We start from the raw sequence: 13,665 nt of genomic DNA on the forward strand, positions 1-13,665 counted from the left end.
GGCGTGGGCAGCGCAGGCAGGACGCCCGGATCCATCCCGGCTCTGCCGCTCGCTCGGTCAGGCAAACGGCCCGCGCTGGGTTTTTTTGATGCCTACACCCCCTCGGGTAAAGTCCCCGGTAGCTCCCCGACACAGGGCACAGACCTGAGCAAGGCAAAAAGCCTGGCTTTTTATTGCTTTGGGCTTGTTTTTTTTTTTTATCCCCAAAGTTTACGGCATCATTAACATTCTGCTAGAGAAAAGATGGGTTTTCTTCAAACATCTCGGCTTCTTGGCCTTTATAACTCACTGTAGGATGACAAAACGTGGGAGCTGTAAGAAGTGGTTTAGCAAAACATGATATTAGGAAAGCAGGGAAGGAGCATGGGCAGGTTTAGGCTTTTCTGCTTTACTAATTTACAGGAACACAGCCCTTTACAATCTGTTTAAAACGGAATTTAAGCTGAATAAGGGGAAAGTATTAAAAACTATTAACACCGAAACAAAGACTGAAATATCAGGTTAATGATGCCGTTTGATTTCCATATGCCACTCTGTGTGGACAGTTTCACTTTTTATAGGTAGATGTATTTTTATGTCTGAAAGTGTCCAGTATTTGGGGCTTTAAGTGCTGAGGAGAAAAGTTGCTTCATTTACATAACAATTTAAGTGATCTGTGTAAGATAGCGGTATTTCTGCCGGTTTTAAGCTTTATTTAATGTTTGTTTACAAACTAGCTGAGCCCAATTTGAGTGGATCAGGGTTATTTTAAGCAGGTTTCATTTGGGGGAAAAGGTAACAAAAGGAGGCACTTGATCCATATGTTGTGTGCAGAGCACAGCCTTGTTTAAAGGCACACAGGCTAGGAGGCAGCGTTAGCTTTTAGTTTACAGGTTCAATGTATGTTTTTTATTATTTGATGATGGAAAGAAAATTCAGTGTGCTGAAAGTGCCGCGATCCTTTTTCACTGCTTTTTGCAATTTCTTCCAATGTAGAGTATTCAGTGCCCAGGGATGCTTGACACCCCGTCCAAAGCTGCCCTCAGCCCCCCCCCGGTTTTAGGGGACTTATTCAGCTCATCTGATCTCAGCACGGTTTAGGGATCGCAATCTCAGGACGCTGAGAAAGGGCGTTTGCCTGAGTGAGAAAGGCTCTTCATGTGAAATGATGTGGAAAGCTGCTGTGAAATGGAAATCAATGCTCATTCACAAATCCTGGCCTGGGAAGTTTACAGAAAACTCAGTGCCACAACCTGGTTAGCCTGAGCTGATGTTCATATTCCTTCAGATTTCTAAACCAGACCTATCTTGATTTTAAATCAGTCACCTGTAAAGGGTTTATTATCCCTCCTCCCAGAGGTTTCTTGCTGTTTGGACAGACCCCAATTGGTGGTGTGTGGGAACTGGGACAGGCGGTGCTTTACACTAGTAACTGCCGTTTTCTTTAGGCTGGTCTGTTTTATATATGTTTTTTTTTGTTTGTTTGTTTGTTTGTTTTTTTTTTTTTTTGTAACATACATCTTGGATCAGAGCACTTGACAGCATCCAACAGTCCCGTTACCCTTTCACATGATTATTTTATATTTCGGATCAAAACTGTCAACACTTGAAATCCCTTTGCTTACAAGAGGAACTTGGCAGTGTGCAAGGAACCATTTGGAGCTGGTTGCACCAGTATAAAATCGGCCTGTCCGGGCCGTAAGCTGTTGCAGACACCACGGTGCATCGCTGGCAAGAGCGTCACCGTTGCTGTGAGGGAGTCGATCCAGTATCTCCCAGGGTCATACAACCCAAGACCCATCCTGCTTTTGCTCGTTGGCTTCCCGATGCTTTTATGAGTAAGCCTCTTGCTCTCCCCTCTTCTCCTCGCAGCTGTGGGTAAACCAAGAAGATGGAGTGGAGGAGGGAACCAGCGATGTGCAGAATGGCCATTTGGATCCAAGCGCCGACTGCCTCTGTCTCGGCAGGACCGTTCAGAACCGAGACCAGATGAGAGCCAATGTCATCAATGAAATCATGAGCACAGAGCGCCACTACATCAAGCACCTCAAGGACATCTGCGAGGTACAGGGGGGTTGTGACGCTGGGGTACTGCAGCAGGACATGGGATGGGGTGTGAAGAGCTGAGGACCGGGGTTGTCCTTGGGTGATGGGGGAAAAAGATGCAGTGTGTGAGTGCTGTGTCTGGTAGAGGAGCAGCAGCTGTCAATAAGTATCGATACTTCTGAGAATTTTCTGCTTGATCTGATAATTAACTAAGACTACCATTTTCTGACCTTTTTTTCCCATACCTCTCTGACTAAAAAATGATGAGGTTGAGATCCTTCAAGCAGTCCTCTTAATTAAAACCCAATGCCATCTACTTTTGAGCTTGTGATTGAGGAAATTAGGTTGTAATTAAACCAATCAGTTACCCATTTCGTCTGTGTCTTTCATGTTGGGTTCACAACTTCCCCTGTCTCGGGCTGGCCCCCATTTGCCTTTTCTTATGATGAGATTGAGAGCGAAACGTTTTCACCATGGGAAATGAAGTACATTACATGAATCCAGTGTAAGGGAACCAGCAAGCAAATGAACTTTGGTGACTGACCCCGTGCACCCTCAGTGTGGTTCTTCATTACCTTATAGCTAACCCCTACAACCCCTTACAGTCCTGCAGTGTGCAGAATGAGTGCCGTGAGCTAAGCCCAAAGTGCAGTGCATGTGGTGCTGGGTGTTTACGAAGGGGAGCGAAAGGCTGCGCCAGAGAGTGTTTGGGCATTACGTGTAGAGCATAGATTTATCACTAAGAGGCAGAAGTTTGTTAGCACTAAAATGAAAGCCCATGGCTTTCAGCTTCATCCCTCTGAACGTTTAGGATTTAGGAAGCCTGTGCCCAGTCTTTGCAGAGTCAATGTGGTGAAGGCCCTTGAGAATTCTGCTTAGAAGGATGTCTTCCTCCCTTCATACTTGCTGCTTTTCTATTGACAAGGCAAAGCAGCCATCCAAAAAGCATCTATGACGCTTTTCAAATATGGAAGAGTCTTGGGATTTCAATCTGGAAACAAATGAGCTTAATTTCACTGTGCTATTTCAGTCAGAGGGCTTTGCATTGAAGAAGGGAAGAACTGCAGGAACTTTTCCGCATATTGTTTCTTTTCCTGCATTTGCACTTTTCGGTTGAAAGACTAAATAAACCTTATCTTGCCTTTCCCAGCCATGTCACCCTGCTTTTGCCAAATCTGATTCTCAGGAGGTACAGATAGTTATAGCTTCAGTGACATCTGTGGGGTAACATTGATTTACAGCACCTAATGATATGTCCCAGATGTGCAAGAGATCTCTAAGGCTCTTTCTTTGCTTTGTGTGATGCAAAATGGTATCGAGGGGATAAATCTTAGCTCCAGGTAGAGCACCAGGAAATGATTCAGCTGCCTTTCTTAAAGAAGGAGGAGGAGGAGGACTGAAATGGGCATTCTCATCTGCAAAATGATGGGCTGTCCCTTGCTGGAGAGAGCCTCATGGTGCTCAGTTTAATCAGAGCAATCCGTTTGCCTCGAGAAGGCTCCGAGACAGCTCTGTCGTCCCAGGCATTTCGGCATAGCGTGGCGTGACTGCTTCTGGTTGTGCGTGAGAGGAGAGGGGCTGGGGCTGGGGAGACACGGGCGGGCTTGAGCTCCTCCTGGTGCTACTGGATGGGTCTGTACAGAGGCGTTATTTATGCGGAAGAACGAGTAGGTACCAGACAACCGCTGATGAGATGCAGAAGCGCTGGTGACCATGGCAAATTCCCCTCTTCCCTTTGCTCTTTATTTCAAGGTGTCAGGACAAAAACCAGCAATATGAGGTATCGGAGGGGGTGAACGAGGGGTTCTAGTTGTGTAGCAAAGGTTCAGCCTGATTTAGGACTGAGTTTAGAAGTGTGCAGTTACAGTCTTGTTGCTCAACTATAATGAATAACAAATCCTAATACCAGTGAGGTACCTTAAGGTGTGTGGTTGTTATCGGAGGACTGTAGCCCCTGCTGGGTGATTAAGAGCCCTTCAATTGCTCTTTTCTGCTTCAGGATATATTTCCGCTACCTGCTACTATATTATTATACACCATGTTATTATTTGCAATACCCATGGCACTAGTCCTGCCAAGTCAGGAGCTCACAAGCTAGCCAGCACCAGAATGAGAATTACCGGCGTAAGCCAAGACCTGCGTGAGGCAGCTGGCTTGGAGGGGAATTCCCTGTCACAGCAAAGCCACCCTGCCCTGACAGCCGCTGCTGCTGTGCCCTGGCTTGGAGTCTGGAGGAGTGACTGCTGCTTGGTGGAAGTTTTGTGAAGATTTTTATTAGGGGCAAAATGTGGAGTTTTCCCTGGATTGCATTATGAGGAGCGGATGGATCATTACTCTGAAATATCAGAAAGGGGAAAAGAAATTAAAAATACTTTAGCCTTAAGGAAATATCCAGCAATAGGAATTTCAGGCTTAACGGCTAGAGCTTAGAAAAACAATAAGCTATCGAAAGCAGGGCTTTTATAGGGGGTTGCAATAGCCAGCCCTACTGGCAGGCAGAGCTGCTCACTCACTGTCCTGCAAAGCATCACGTCCCTGCGCGGCCATCTCCAGGCTTGAAAAGGTGTCCCCCTGCTCCTGGGATCTGATCCGGGGAGGATGCAGGAGGGCACAGGGTCTGTCCGTGCCGCGGCACCGGTGCCGCTGGCAGAGCTCGGTCAGGGCAGGCGCCTCGATGGGAGCCGCGGGCCGGGGAGGTGGTTTGAGCTGCAGGCTCTGGTGGGGAGCGCAGGTGGAAGAACAAGGCGCAGGAGGGCTACGAAGAGCAGGGTGCTGTGCTTTTGAGAAATGAGCAGGATTTGGACCAGCATATGGATGAGGAAGACAGGGCTAAATTTAAGGAGGTGTTAGAGGGAGAAGTGACAGAGCTTGGATGGGAACAGGGAGGCAACTGGGAGATCAAAGGAAACCTCCGTATTATGAGTAATTTTGGGGGTGGGAGGTTAGAAAGGCCTGCCAACTTTCAGTGCTGCGTTTTCCTCTTTTCCAAGTAATTTCACTTTGAATTTATTTTTTAATAACGTTGACTAGATTCCACCTAAGCTCTACTTTGGTGCCAGGACAGCTCTGAATGCCGCATGGAAAGCATCCTCATTGCATCTTAGTGTGTCAAGCTGAGCCTGTTGTGCAGAGCTGATGGGACAAGTTTTCACGTGGTCTGGGTGGCATTAATGCCTGACTCATTTTTGGAGATGGAGAAAAACCACTTTTTTGTGCTGCCTCAGAGCGAAGCAGCATAAAACCTTCTTGGCAGCAATGTGACCCTCCTTCAGAGACCCACATCTGAGGAGCTGCTGGCCCCTTTGTGTGACCAGTTTCTCATCCGTGGATACCAGACTGGAGGCCACCTCTGCAGAGAGCTCTTTAGATCAGTGGGGATGTATATACTGTATCTATGGATTCCCCAATGTGCAGTTTGTAGCTGTCTTTCACAGCCTGCTTGTGCACACCTCATTTTTCTGTTTTGGAGCTGGCTGCTTCTTGCCCTGTTGAGGAACAGGCTTGTGTTCCTGCAGGACTTTATATCTTTTGGTGGGCCCCAGCGCAATCATAGTGCCTGACATTCAGTACTTGCTGTAGACTGGTATTTAAATAAGTGCTTCAGAGTCCTGCCTGCCCGGCACCAGACGTGGCTCTAGTTTGCCTTTCCAACTCAGTCTCAACTCAGTTTTTGTGCTTATTCTTGGTACGTGCATATCAGCACAAGGCTCTATCAGCACTGCTCTAGAGAATGATATTTTTATAGCCCAAAGGGTGCTGGTCCAAATTTGTGGGATGGTTGGCAGGACAGCATAGACAGCTCCCTGACTGGCTCAGAAGCAGAAGGAAACTGGAATACCATCACAACTGCCTTTGAAGTTATAGCCTGCCATGGCTATCATCTCCTCATTCTGTCCTTCACCTTGCTCTCAGCCGGACAAGAAGGCGGCTGGGTGGTTTGGCCACCTCTCCTGACTGTCTCTAAACCAACTCCGGGGTGGAGGAAACTTAGCATGTAACTTCCTCCAAATACTTTCCAACTTTGGCCTATACTTCAGGGACTACATGGAAAAGCACTTTAAAGAGAGACAGTTTGACAGCTATTTTTAGGTATTCATTGAGCAAAACACTCTCCAACATCTGCTTATCAGTCAGCTATCCCTTTTCTGAGCAAACCTGATGGGATGAACAGAAGGAAGATGACATTGTTTTATGTAACAGAAGTAAATTTACTGGAAAAACTATGCAGCGGCCTTCTAGCTGGCTCTTGCTGCATGTTCTGTATAAATCTACAGTCTCCCCTTTGCTGGCTTGTGCTGGAAACCAACCATCCAAATGCACAAGCTGGATAGAGAATAAGGCTCAGCAACTCCGTACGTTCTTTTCTTTTCCCTGTGGTTTTATAGGTGCCTGTACAGAAATGTGCTGCTTCAGCTTCTCTGAAACGCGTGACTCAGGCAAAGTGATGAAGCAGCACAGGGAGGACGGGGGCACTATTCAAGACGGTCGTTGCAGCCAATAGCAACCCCAGGGCCGAAAGATGTTCACATAAATCATCCAGTGCCTGATTTCACAGAACAACGTGCGAGTGGGGAGGCTGGCTCGCCGGCAGCCTGCAGCAGGGCAAAGGTCTGAACACAAACGGCTTGCGGCAGTCATTCAGCGCTGCTGGCACCGAAGCCGGTGTCAGAAAGGGCCTGACCTCATGGGCAAATGCACTTTTTTTTTTTTTCTTTTTTTTAATTAAAAAAAAAAAAAAAAAAAAAAAAAAAAAAAGAAGCCGTTCTGAGATAAGCAGGTAAACTAGAAAAGCAGCATGGAAAGACATTCTGCGTTGCTCCTCGCTAGTTTGAATTTTTATTTGCCCTGCAATGTGGGAATCGGCCTGCTCCCATTCCTCCTGGCCTTGAAAAACGAGAGAGGGAAACCCAGGGAAATGAGTCATCAAGGAGCTCCTGGAAGAAGAGAGACCTAGATTTAGTAAGTGCAGAAGGTATTCCATAACCCAAGCTTCCCAGCTGAAAAAAAAAACATCAAATTCAGGGTAACAGCATCCTTCTAGCTAAGCTGGACATTGCCGAAGTTGGTTCTTTGCCAGGTTGGCCAAAGTTGCATTTATCAGTCATCTGTTTGAAGCTCTCCCTCCCAGGAACCACATGGTGAGGCTGAAGGACAGTTTATTATAGCGTTCCGATGGTTTGCATTGTGGACCAGCAGCTGCGTGTCACCAGCTGGCGGTTCGTCTGTGTGACTAAGCATCCAGAGTTCCCAAATATAGCCATTCAACTGGAGCTGTTGGCGTTTTTTTCCCTTCATTTTTTTCTCTTCCTATATAATAAAGACAGGCAAAGTCATCTCGTGATGACCCCCGTGTGACTTCTGTTCAGTCAAGAGGCCGCAGGCCAGACCAGGCCAGCGTAGCATCTGATATTTGGCCTTGCAAAGTTTCTAGTCTAAATCGTCCGGGCTGGTGAAGCACAGGGGGGGATGAAGTGATTTGCTCAGTGTCACGCAGGTCGGTGGCAGATCCCAAAATTCAGCCCAGGCATCCAGAGCCTCCCTGTGTCACCTCGTCCCCTGGACCACGCGTGCTTCTGGCAAGCGTGTTTGAAGAAGTCCTCACGATTCCGCTGCAACCAGGATGGCGAGGTCACGGAGAAGGCAAGGTCAGCAAAACAGGGAGGCAGACAGAACGTGGTGTGTTATGCTTTTCACCAGAATATTGATCCACTCAGTCTTTTTAGGTCAGGAGATCTTCAGAGCAGTGCCTGCCTACTGATTTGCGTTTGTACAATGTCCAGCTAAGCTCAGGCTCAGTACCGATGGGTATCGTGGGCGGATGCAGAATAAGCAAGGAGGATCTTTTTATTATTTCACTGGACTGAGAGGCAGGAGATCTGAATTGTTTCCAAATCTACTGCAGATGTATTCTGTGATTTTGGACAATTTTCTTAAAGTCTCAGCATCCTAGTTCTTCCTCTCTCTTTCTTCATTTGACTTTAATGTCTGTGGACTCAGTAAGGGAGCCTGATGTTTGTACAGAGAAGGCTACAAAGCCTTTTTCTCTGGTCCCACTTAAAAAGGGAAGAAAAGCAATGAAAGACGATAGTTGAGAAAACAGCAGAAAAATTCTCCCTCGTTTCACACTGTTTGGAATAGCATATTTGCCCCGATGGTATGGAGGGTATAGAAAACAAAACTAAAATATTGCTGCTTTCCTCTAGATGGCATTGATCAGCAGCTCGGGCTGCTCGGGCTGTGGCTCCCAGCCTACGGCGCTGCCTTTGGGGTTCCCCCCCCATGACACTCACAGGACAACAGCCCCCCACTTTTGTCTAGGACTCAGGAAGATGAATAATGAGAGGGGATAAACCGTGTTGCCTCACAAGTCAGGCAACACGAAGAGTTTTCCTTCAGCATTTCACTCGGTGCTGAAACAATTAGGATGGTTACACCCTCCATACCTTCTTCCCAGACCAAGGGCATGCAACCACACTAATAGAGTATTTCTCAGCACGATTATCAGCTTCCTTGTCCTGATTACCGTGGCTAGAAGGAGAAACCAGAGTGGGCAGATGATCAAACAGCCCTTCACAGCTTTCCCTGTAACGCCCTGTGCCGCTGAAGAGGAGATGGAAACAGCAATGCGTGTAGGAGCTACCCCAGGATATTGGGTATGGCAGGGCAGTGATTTTTGAAGGAACAGACATACAATACTGTAGCACACCTCTTTGGAGCTATCAGCCAAATTTTGCAGTTCTCTGCAGCACAGGTAGGAACTGTTTCAGGCAGTGCTGGTTGAGATCTCTGGGGGGTACCTCTCCTTTGCAAAACTGATTCATGCAAAATGCTGAAGGACATAGAGGCACAAGCCAGCACTGTCCTTCCAACGCACCGTACTGACGCTGTCTCCAGCATCTCCTGACACTGATTGTGAAGCCCTGGACATGCTGGGTCTGGTGTGCCCTGAGCAAGAGTAGTGCTGGGGGTCTGCTGTGGATTGCAGTGGGAACAGCAGTTGCAAATGGGATGGTGCCTATCGAAAAAGAACTTGCAGCATTTCAAGGCATGTTTTGCATATTGCATGCTTACCCATAGGCAGGAGTTCGTGGAGACTGCCATGTCGTAACAAGTGGATTTTGTTTTCAGAGCCATTGTCTGATTTTGTTTTTACTTGCTCCATCCTCAAGAAAAAACTGGGAGCAGCCTAGTAGAAGTGCTTGGGTTAATTTATGGATTGTTCTGCCTTACTCCTTACAGGGTTACTTAAAGCAGTGCCGGAAGAGGAGGGATATGTTCAGTGATGAACAGCTAAAGATCATCTTTGGTAACATTGAAGATATCTACAGATTTCAGATGGGTTTTGTCCGGGACTTAGAGAAACAATACAACAACGAGGACCCCCATCTCAGTGAAATTGGACCATGTTTCCTTGAACACGTAAGTTCATTTGGCATTTTTGTTTGGGCCTTTTGGGGTTGTTTTTTGCGGGGGATGTGAGAGGAATAGCAGAGAAAGTCAGGAGGCAGGAACCACTCGGCATAACTTCTGTGCAGTGCATCAGTACTGTTCTAGTTACATATCACACAATACTCCATGGCCTTCCGTTTACTTCATGAGATACAGGTGCAGGGATAAATCAAAGTGAAGCCTACATAGCTGGATAACTGCCCAATACATTTGAATCCCAACACCTTTTGACACCCACCCTTACATTATGTAGGTATGATGTCCCCCACCTACTCCCCACCTTATTTTGCTCTTCACAATATTATTTAAATGCACTTGCAGGCCATCCTAATCAGGTCATGGATGTCCAGAAGGATGGAAGAGGTAAGAATACAGAGAAGTAAAAAGAGGCCTTAGTTGTGTTGATACGCAAAAGATGTAGAGGAGAGCAAATGCCCGAGCTGTTTGCTGTGGCACTGAGATGCGTTTGCAAGGGATGAAAAAGCTTCAGTTGCCTTCCCCTGCGGAGCTGTTGGGCCGGGTGGGGAGGTGGCAGCAGATACTTGCTCACACTAAGTGCACACTGAACAGGACATTTTAGCTGATGATATAGTCCTGGAGGCTTTTGCCTAGCCCGTCGTACTGTTACATAAGCCATGTACTACAGGAGCTGATAAATTGGCCAGTGTTGTAAATATGTCAGGAAATGTCAAGAAAATTATGGTCCTGCAGTTCTAGGCTTTCCTTCAGGGAGAATGAAGTGCTGTATCAGAGCTTACGTATGAGGTGCTCCAACCTGGGATGCAGATCCTGTCAGGGCTGAGCTGGCAACAGTTCACTTAGTAGAGAAATTTCTGATAGACATTCGTGAAACTTCAGCAGGGCACCCCTAAAACGGTTCAGAGCACCTCTTAAGCATCATTGGTCTTCTAATTGAAAAACAGGTTTCTTTTTGAGAAGTTGCGTGATGGCGTTAACGTTGCTTATTTTTATCAGAGCCTGCAATCTCTACTGCTTGTTTCCAAAGCAGCATCGCATTCCACCCCTGTGCTAAAAAGATGTACAAAATCTTGGTGAGAATCAGTAGCTAAAACTTCATGTCTTGAGGCTGTGCTGTCAATTCATTTACAGTGACAATAGTAAGAATTACTAGCATTATTCGGAGGAATATCTGACACTTATCTGCCATCAGATAGGGACTGAAAATTAGCCCTGTTTAGCCATTTCGGGAAACTGAGGGATGAGGACATTAAGATCCTGTTATATGGATCTGCAAAGTGTCTTGTTCTACATCTGCTTCAGGAAGAGAGAAGCGTCAGTGCTTGGCTCTTGGGAGAGAAACGGGGCTCCCCTACTTCCAGAAAGACAGGTTATTTGGGCCCTTGTGGGACTGAGAAGTAAGAATTGCTGGTCAAGTGTATTTTTGACAAAAAGAACCTCTCCTTTCTGTGGTTTGCAAGGCGTTGGCCACAACCTGATGTAGCATCTCAGGCTGTTGAGCTACAACATCTGGGCTTATATGTGGGCTGTCTCAGCTGCAGTCTTATGTCATACTGGGCAGTCAGTTTGTGTCTGTCCCTCCCTTCCAGTGTAATCTTTGACCTTTTGTCTGCCTTGTCCACATGGCCCAGATGAATCAAGCCTGAGTTAAGGATGATGAACTGCCATGGCCCCATCAGTGGTCAGCGAAGGCAGAAAAAGGAGATTCCAACAAAATTGGCGCAGAATAACTTACTAAACCAGTGCAAAGAGTGGGTGGGCACTTGTGTGAGTGGTTTTTTTCTTTGTTTGTTTTTCCAGTCTTTGGTGTTTTCTGGCTCTCTGATCCTGAGGAAATCCAGCAGGGTGCCTTGGGTTCCCTGTTGGGTAAAAGGAATTTCAGATACACCCGGTCCCTAACCACATGCCAGGTGTTTCATGATCATTCAGGAGAAGAGCTCCAGAAGTAACAGGGTTGTCTCCTTGTGATGCCAAAGACCAGACCTCCGCTTGGTTCTACCTTTACCTTTTATAATGAAAACCTCACCGCACAGTTTGAAACCGAGAACACCCGCACTGCTGCGCAGGGGTTTTTAACACACCCTGTACCTCCCGAGACCTCGGCGATGTGTCGGTGTGCAGGTCCCTCTCTGCCTCCCTCTTCCCCAGAGCGACCATGCAGCTCCCCCTCCGAGCAGGAAAAGTACTTTGGGATTAGTCCATCCTCCTCCTGCTTGGGCTCTTCTTTCTTCTTGTAATGCGTTCTTGTTGGCAAGTCGGGTGGTTGCTCACAGCACTTGTCTGACATGTACTCCCCCTCTGTGTGCATCCCTTTTCTCCTGCCTCTCACAGCAAGATGGCTTCTGGATCTATTCGGAGTACTGTAACAATCATTTGGATGCATGCATGGAGCTTTCCAAGCTGATGAAAGATAGCAGGTACCAGCATTTCTTTGAAGCGTGTCGTCTATTGCAGCAGATGATTGATATTGCCATAGATGGTTTCCTTCTGACGCCAGTGCAGAAGATCTGCAAATACCCCCTGCAGCTCGCAGAGCTACTGAAGTACACGGCGCAGGATCACAGGTACGCCCATCTCTTGTTACATGGAAGGATTGTGCTCACTGCTTCTTTACACGGCCTCTGCACACATACAGGGGTGGGTTTTTTTCTGTCCAGCGCTTCTCTTCATGACATCTTGTATAAATTGAAGCAGGGCAAAGGTTCAGCAGACAGTTAGAAAGCTTCTCAAAGTGCTGATTCTCAATGGAGCCGAAGTCATCTCTGTTATAATCAGACATGTGAACTAATTACCCTTGGATGTACTTTCTGATGCTACCAGTTACACTAAAAAAATTACCTAATTACCATTCAGTGGTCAGAAAGGCTCATTCCTTTATCCTGAAGAGGACCTCGGCACATAGCAAGTAGAGGGCCAGGATCTGCAACTCAAACCTGAATATGCTCAGTTTTGGGGAGAATTCAGAACCTGCTCTGCTTTTCAGCCTGATTCCATCTCTGATTTTGCCACTGGAGTTAGGTACAGAGGAGCACCCAGCAGTCCAATTACTTCCCAGAATTTCCAGGATCTCTTTTGCTGCTGATGAGAGCAATCAAACCGACTCCCTGACTTAGTGTAAATCAAGAATAGTACCTATGATATCACTTGAGAGATACTGCTATAAAAATAAGCTGAAAGAGGAATCAGGCCCCCTAAGAGTAGATTTTCTTCTGCCTTGCCAATTTTCTTTCTTTTTCCAGAACCCATTTAAGAGGAAGTGCTTCAGAGAACAAAAAAGACCACAAATGTTTCAGAAACTTCTGCAAGTGTTTGATTTATTATTTCTTTTTGGTTTTCCTCAAGCCCATCTCTAGAAGTGCAGAGAGATGTGATATGGGCAAAGAGATGCATTGATTTGCTTTTCCCGATTCACGAGTTCAACTGATTTAGACTAGCTGAACGCCCAGTTCAAAATCACCAATTTGGACATGCGTTTGGTTTTAGATCCAATTTCTGGTTTTCCCTTTATAACAAGACCAAATCAAACTTGGCATGGACTCATGGGAGCATGAGGCTATCAGAAAGCAGCTCGAGGATCCCAAATGTTGTGGCTTTTTTTTCTTTACCAGCCATGCGATGTCCCCACAGTACTTACAGTGTGAATTCAGATGTGGCTTTACAACAGGAAGACATAAGCAGCCTCAGAGAGGAGAGATCTGTGTTTAAAACGACCTTCTCTGCGTTACTTGGTAGCAATACCACAGGGGATGTGGACAGTGTGATTACACGAGGGTTGAGTTATTTTGGGAGTACGTTCCTTTTTCCTTTGGGATGTTGTAAAATCAACATGTTGTTAAGTAATCAGATGTTCTGAGGAGACACGGACCTTTCCTATGGTTAAGCAACAATTAGTTGATTCAGACTGAGAGCTCTTTTTTTTTTTGACTGGATTGTGTCAGTGATAGGACACAGCCATGGACACTTCGTTTCTCTTGTTTCTTCGTTTTCTGAGAAGGGATAGCAGGATTGTATTTGCATTGATGAAGAGTAAGCCCCCTGAAGCCGTAACACAGTGCAGATGTGAAGCTCATGGCTGCAGAGAGAGGAAGCGCAAGACCTGTGCCTTATCTCAGCCCTGGAGCGTGGCGTGCTTCCATTAGTGTGGGCATGCCCTGGAGAGTTCAGTGACTCACGGAGGAATGGCGTTATAACGCAGAAATGGGGTGGGTTATA

At 46.6% G+C, this 13,665-nt stretch overlaps 1 protein-coding gene across 10 annotated transcripts in view; it reads left to right on the forward strand.

Moving 5' to 3' along the window:
* Positions 1-13,665, forward strand: part of ARHGEF9 (Cdc42 guanine nucleotide exchange factor 9) — a 222,706-nt gene that overhangs the window by 165,665 nt on the left and 43,376 nt on the right. For all 10 annotated transcript variants that reach the window (XM_042807102.1, XM_032983449.2, XM_032983457.2 and 7 more), the window contains 3 exons: positions 1,852-2,043; positions 9,265-9,444; positions 11,785-12,017. In XM_042807102.1, the coding sequence (XP_042663036.1) occupies positions 1,852-2,043; positions 9,265-9,444; positions 11,785-12,017 (605 nt within the window). The remainder of the gene's footprint in view (positions 1-1,851; positions 2,044-9,264; positions 9,445-11,784; positions 12,018-13,665) is intronic.

Source organism: Tyto alba, unplaced genomic scaffold (genome assembly GCF_018691265.1).
Source record: "Tyto alba isolate M040663 unplaced genomic scaffold, T.alba_DEE_v4.0 Super-Scaffold_5, whole genome shotgun sequence".
Classification (NCBI taxonomy): Eukaryota; Metazoa; Chordata; class Aves; order Strigiformes; family Tytonidae; genus Tyto; species Tyto alba.